This window comes from Theobroma umbraticum, unplaced genomic scaffold (genome assembly GCF_002168275.2).
Source record: "Theobroma umbraticum cultivar Fairchild unplaced genomic scaffold, ASM216827v3 scaffold_44.0, whole genome shotgun sequence".
Classification (NCBI taxonomy): Eukaryota; Viridiplantae; Streptophyta; class Magnoliopsida; order Malvales; family Malvaceae; genus Theobroma; species Theobroma umbraticum.
Window position 1 is genome coordinate 10,321,545 of NW_018397255.1, and position 6,745 is coordinate 10,328,289.

Consider the following 6,745-nt stretch of genomic DNA (forward strand, 5'->3'; position numbering starts at 1 on the left):
AGGTAGATTATGTATTAAAGTAAATTAAATAAAATAAATTGACATTGATGTTAAAAATAATAGATTATAATATGCAATTAATATGCTGACGTATCGATACCATGTGATAATGTTGACGTGGCAGATTAAGAAGAAAAAAGTTTTCAAAAAAAATTTATGCCATGCTATAGAGACTAAATTGAACAAAAATTTATAATGCATGGATTAAATTGAACAAAATTGAAGTGTTTAGAGACTAAATTGAAAAAATATTTTAAAAAATATGAATTTTTAAGTAGATGATATATATTTTTATTAATAAGTCAAATGTTTAAGTGAAAAAAATTTATGGTGTTAAGAAATATATATAAATATTTTTTTATTTGATCATTTGATTTCATAATAGGTACATTAATTTATCTATTTTGTAAAAATTAAGTTTGAATTTCTTTTTATAAACAAATTTTTAATATTTTATCTTAGATATATACTTATAGAAGGACAATATCGTCATTTATGCAAACTTTAAAAATGCTTGGAGTTAAGATTTTATTTTTACAATTATAAAAGTAATAACTACTATTCTCTTTGCCACCATCAATCTTCTTCTATATTCTTCGTTTTTCTTATTAGAAGTTTAATTCATCAATTAATTGTTGCGAACTTAAAGCCCCCATACCTCATAGAGATTAGCATAACCTCATACCAAATATCGTTTTTTAACTTAAATAAAATCATTTTATCAAAAACTTTGAGTAAATTTAAATAAAAGGTAAATTGGGTAAGAGTTGAATAATTCTAAAAGAAAGTGTATTTGTAAATTATGAAAGTTATAACTAAATCAACCTATTTTGTTTTGAATTCAATTCAAGTTAAAAACTATGTTGAATTTGGAATAAAAATTTTAAATTTTTATACTATTACAAATAGTAGAAAAAAAGAATTTATTTAGTCTTTTTATATTATTTTATTCTAATATAATGTCAGCTATTCATTCAAATATGGCTTTAAGTATGAAATTTTTTTTCAAAATTTTTTCCATAGAAAAGAAATTTAAATTTAATTTTTACAAAAAAGATAAATTAATATGCATATTTTGAAATCAAATAATCAAATAAGAAAATATTTATATGTAATTTTTAACACCATAAATCTTTTACGTTTAAACATTTGACTTATTAATAAGTATATGTATCATCTACTTAAAATTTTATACTTTTTAAATATTTTTTTAATTTAGTTTTTCAACACCTTAATTTTATTCAATGTAGTCTTTGTATTATATGTATTTGTTCAATTTAGTCCTTATGACATAACATAGATTTTTTTTTGAAATTTTTTTTCTTGATCTACCTCGTCATCATTGTCACATGAAACTGACACGTCAGTATATGAATACCACATCGGCACTGATGTCATCTCATTTAACGATAAAATTGAATATTGTTAGAGAAGATGATTAAACTGAAATAATTTTTAAAATTAAGAGATTAAATTGTGTTGATTTTAAGTATAGAGATTAAATTAAACAAAGTACATAAATGTAGAGACTTAAGATAGACTTTTTTTGAACCCTTCAACATCTAATGCAAGCCAATGATAGGTGGAAACGTGATGTTTTTAAGGCAAGCAATAAAGTAGCTGATTATATGGCAAATAAAGCCTTTGTGAAACAAGAAAAATTTGTACTACACTTTAATCTCTACTTAGATGTTAGAGATTTATTGATATACGATGTAATGAGTATATGTGTAGCTCAAAATTAATACATAAATTAATTTCCTTTAAACAAAAATGAAATAAGAGGGTAATAGGTTAATTGTTTTTGCACGTGTAACTTAAAAATTTTATATTCAAAACCACAGTGCAAAGTCCACAGTGCAAATTATATTTTATTTCACAAGCCCGGTAGCGGTGATTCAACGGGTAACCTTACAAGCCCATTAAAGCCCAACTCAAAGTCCAACCCTTTGTCTTTCCCATTTCCATTTATATTTTTTCTCGATTTAAACCTCTCTAAAACTCTTTTGTTCCTCAATTCTGACTACTTCAGTCGCTGCGTTCAACAAGTCATGGTGGTCTTCAGTTGATTAAGAAAAATTTGAGCTGCCCATTTTTTCCCCATTTAGTCTACTGCCGTTCAGTTTTATTCGCGGTCTCTTGAAGCGGTTAGATTGGAAGTTTCCTGTTATCTGGCTGTTTCATGAATAATCATTTTCCAGGTCGTCAATTCTCAACTTTACTTGATTCTGTTAAATTAAAACCCAGCTCTTTAAAACCCTTCAATGATGGGATTTCAAGGAGAAGGAATTGGTATCCAATTCCAATACCCTTCAGAACAATCCCTGAACCCAGAGGTCAAGACCTTGACTTTGTGAATGTTGCACATAGCCACCTTATTCACTCTGATTGGGATAAGCTCAATGCTTTGTCAACTCATTTGACCCCATTTAGGGTTAAGCATATTCTGTTGAGGATTCAAAAGGACCATGTTCTTTCTCTTGAGTTCTTCAATTGGGTTCAAACTCAAAAACCCACTTCACATTCCCTTGAAACTCGGTCAATGATTCTCCACATTCTAACCAGAAACCAGAAGTTTAAATCCGCAGAATCTGTCTTGAGGAGTATTATTGCGTCTGGTTCATTGGAATTCCCGGCTAAGTTGTTTGATTCGATTCTGTATTCTTATCGAATATGTGATTCTTCTCCTCGTGTATTTGATTTATTGTTCAAGACTTATGCACACACAAATAAGTTTAGGAATGCTACAGATGCTTTTTGTCGAATGAAGGATTATGGGTTTTTCCCTACTGTTAAGTCTTGTAATGCATATTTGAGCTCGTTGCTTAATTTACATAGAGTGGATATTGCTTTGGGATTCTACAGAGAGATGCAGCGTTGCAGGATATCTCCCAATATATACACTTTCAATATGGTTATTCATGCATTTTGCAAGTCAGGAAAGCTTGAGAAGGCTGTGGAGGTGTTGAGAGAAATGGAGATTGTTGGTTTTAGTCCTACCATTGCATCTTACAATACGTTGATTAGAGGGCATTCTGACAAGGGTCTAATGAGCTTGGCTATGAAGCTTAAAAACTCAATGGAGAAGGATGGTGTGCTTCCAAATGTGGTTACTTATAACACCCTTATAAATGGTTTTTGTAAGGAAGACAACTTACATGAAGCAAACAAGGTTTTCAATGAGATGAAAGCCCTGAATGTGGCTCCAACTGTTGTAACTTACAATACTTTGATAAATGGGTACAGCCAAGCACGTAATAGTGAGATGGGCAACAGGCTTTTTGAGGAGATGTCAAAGAATGGAGTTAAGGCTGACATACTGACTTACAATGCATTGATACTGGGACTATGCAAAGAGGGTAAGACAAAGAAGGCAGCTTATCTGGTTAAAGACCTTGATAGAGAGAACTTAAGTCCGAATGCTTCAACATTTTCTGCCCTTATTAGCGGGCAGTGTCTCAGGAAGAACTCTGACCGTGCATTCCAGATTTACAAGAGCATGGTCAGGAGTGGTTTCCATCCAAATGAACATATTTTTAATATGTTGATTTCTACCTGTTGCAAGAATGAGGATTTTGATGGAGCAGTGCAGGTATTGAATGATATGATTGATAGATCAGTGGTTCCTGATTCAGGTAATTTATCTGAGCTCCACAATGGACTTTGCCAATGTGGTAAAGATCAATTGGCAATGATCCTATTCAAAAAGCTGGAAGATAGACACCTGATGCCAGATGCTTTTGATAAATCCAAAACTATCAGATTCAGACCAGAAAAGGAGGGCAAGACATTTTGATATAACTTGTAGAATTCCATATGCTCTGAGGCTCAGGTATTGTCAAATTGGCACCATGGAGTGTAATTTTATTTAAGAGTATAAACTAATTAAGACAACTATTTTAGTTGAAGTGAAGGAAAGTTCCTATTGTTGATAGTTGAATCAAACCATCCCTTGTTGTTACTTAATTAATTTCATTTAAGTATTTTACATGTTAGATGGAGGCAGATTGTCTACAAACATGTTTTTTTGATTTCTTGAGAATATGTTTTATTAATGAGGACCACTTTTTGTCAGATCACATCTGCTATGTTTGAGTTTTTGATATTTGCCATGTTTGAAGTTTCACAGAGAATTTGTATTTAAATTGCTTTAGTTATAATTTTTTTTGTCCATTGCTGCGCCCCATATATATGCAGATACAAATCTCTTTGACATGTTGCTTAATGCTATCACCTTATTAGTTAACTCTAGTAATTCTTTTCTTTGCTCTTCAAAAAAAAAAAAAAAACTTCTATTCTACATAAATCTTCACTTTTTTTGTCCATGGCTGTGCCCATGTAAATGCAAATTTAAATGTCTCTGACATGTTGCCTAATGCTATCACCTTATTTACTTAACTCTACTTATTCCTGTCTTTTATATAATTCCCCACTTATTTCATCTCTGTGTGTGTAGCTGCATATCATTCCTTTGTTTTAACCATTCCTCTAAACACACTGATCATGATAAGTTCTGGTTTTCTCCTATCTGGGAGATTCTACTCACTGGCAAGTGCTAGTTAAATAACACGGATGACCCTCTACTGTGTGATTTTAGTCCTATCATAACAGCGCATTCAATTGCGAAATATGAGTCAAGTAGTTTCCTGTTATTAAGATAATTATTGCAGCATACAACCAGATTGGCATAAATAAATTGCCCGAAGGTCACTTAAAGCTTGGGTAAACTCCCATATCTGTTTCTATAATAACATTATTTCTTTTACTTTCTCTCATAAAAGTAAGGAGTGTGAGGGCTAGACATTAAGTACAAATCCTTGCTTCTTGTGCAGGCCATTACAATGCTTTTCTTCATGTCAAAATTTCCTGCTTTGATCCTATATCTGGAAGCTTCCACTGACAGTGGTATGGCAATTGAGCAAGCAGTAATTTAATATTTGGGATATTGGAAAATTTGCATACAGGCATCCTCCTATCATCTCCAAGTGGAATATATTCAGATTTTGCTATGGAAGAATCAAGTGATTGACCTCATTGAAACCAATCAGCATTGATCCATTGCCTGAGGTTGTCGTCAACACCCCCTTTGAGTGTTTTGCAAACTCTTTATAGCTGGCATTGCTGCTTTAACGGATGAAGAAATTTGAGCAAAGGTAGCTTCTCTATTTCTGGGCAGCCCAGGGACTCCTTTTTTAACATCTGACCTCTTCCTGGCTCTGCATGAACATAAAATTTCATATATTTGATGGAAAATTGTACCTTTTATTGTTCAACCTGCAGGTGGGGGTTCAATGTTGTTCTGCGTCAATGGTCAGATGAACTGCTGTTTTGTCTGATTTAAAGACTATGTGTAAGTATATCTAAGGATGACTTTAACAGTGCTAAAATCAAAGAAAGTAATAAAATAAGAAGCAAACAAGTGTATATATATAGTTTGATTTATCTGTGTTGGGATCAAGGTCTGAAGCCAGTTTTAGCTCATTCATAAAAGCTTATCATTTTCACTTTCCAATAGAACTAATTTGTACCATTATCCTGTATCTGTGCAGGGTATGTGCTGTTGGTTTCCATCTCTGTGTTTAATTCTGTCTTTTATTCAAAAGAAAATTGTAGCAAAGAGTGACTATAATCATTAGAGGTGCTTCAAGTTTTTCAGCTGGTTGGACACCAGGAAGTTCTCTTCCAGGTGCATTTCTGTTTTTGCTGAATGCACTTTGACAAAGGAGCAAAAGGAACATAAGGTGTGGCTATTAAGTGCAAGCCATTCTTCCTCCTAACATTTACTCCGAAGGACTCTCTCATGTCAAGTTGTTCAGGTCTAAGCCCATTTGGCAGTTTCCAATTGAATTGATACAAAAACAAGGCAAGTGGAAGTTCGATATTTGCAATACCGAAGGAGATGCCTGGACACATCCTCCAACCAGCTCCGAATGGGATGAACTCAAAGTTTGCCCCTTTGAAATTGATGGAAGAATTATGAAACCTTGCTGGTTCAAAGCGCCCAGGATTATTCCAGTATTCTGGAACTCTTCCTATTGCTCATGCGTTAACGATGCATCTAGTCTTGATAGCTATTTCGTATCCTTCTATTTCGCATCTTTCCCTTGCTTCTCTTGGCAGTAGTAAAGGAGCAGGAGGATGGAACCTCAGAGTTTCTTTGATAACTAATTTCAAGTAATTGACTTCTTTTATGTCTTTCTCTTCTATTTTCTTCTTACCTTTGAGGACATTCCTTACTACAGCTTGTGCTTATCCATCATTTTTGCGTTTTTTATCAGTTCTGACATAGCCCATTCCATGGTTGTCGATGAAGTATCACCGCCTGCAGTAAACATATCCTGGAAAGAGAGAAGGAAAGAGTTTCAATGTGAAACTTCAACGATGGACAAAGTAAAAATGCAAAAGGTGAAACCTAATGCAGTGAAAAGAAAAGATATGGCAGCTCCAAAATCAGAATATTAGTATTATGTACCCTGAGGTTATTGTAATTTTATTATTTATCAAAATTAATTATTTGGCTGCATCAAGCTCTTGTATGGACATTCCAAGATGATGGCTTTGATGTTCTGAGTGGTTAGAGGAAAATCTAGATCACCAGACTCTTGAAGATTTAGCAGCACATCAACTAGATCTTCCTCCTCTAGTTTACCATTGCCAGACTCTGTGGTTTCTCTTCTCAGCTTGTGTTCATTGATTATATCAGTGAGCATGTTGTCAATCTTTTGATGAAGTCTTTCCAGTGCAG

General features: G+C 33.1%; 1 protein-coding gene and 1 pseudogene across 2 annotated transcripts; one reads left to right on the plus strand and one right to left on the minus strand.

The window, feature by feature from the left end:
* The first annotated feature begins 2,018 nt into the window (after window positions 1–2,018).
* On the plus strand, window positions 2,019–6,523 carry LOC110410009 (Tetratricopeptide repeat (TPR)-like superfamily protein). 2 transcript variants are annotated; one of them, XM_021419570.1, is made up of 5 exons: window positions 2,019–3,832; window positions 4,833–5,153; window positions 5,281–5,350; window positions 5,550–6,174; window positions 6,279–6,523. In XM_021419570.1, exon 1 carries the CDS (start codon window positions 2,183–2,185, stop codon window positions 3,794–3,796), a length of 1,614 nt encoding a protein of 537 aa, XP_021275245.1. In that variant the 5' UTR covers window positions 2,019–2,182; the 3' UTR covers window positions 3,797–3,832; window positions 4,833–5,153; window positions 5,281–5,350; window positions 5,550–6,174; window positions 6,279–6,523. The 2 variants fall into 2 exon arrangements, with proteins under 2 accessions (XP_021275245.1, XP_021275246.1); XM_021419571.1 differs by having other exon boundaries at window positions 4,965–5,153.
* On the minus strand, window positions 5,653–6,743 carry LOC110429188 (desmethyl-deoxy-podophyllotoxin synthase pseudogene; annotated as a pseudogene).
* Window positions 6,744–6,745: the final 2 nt, after the last annotated feature.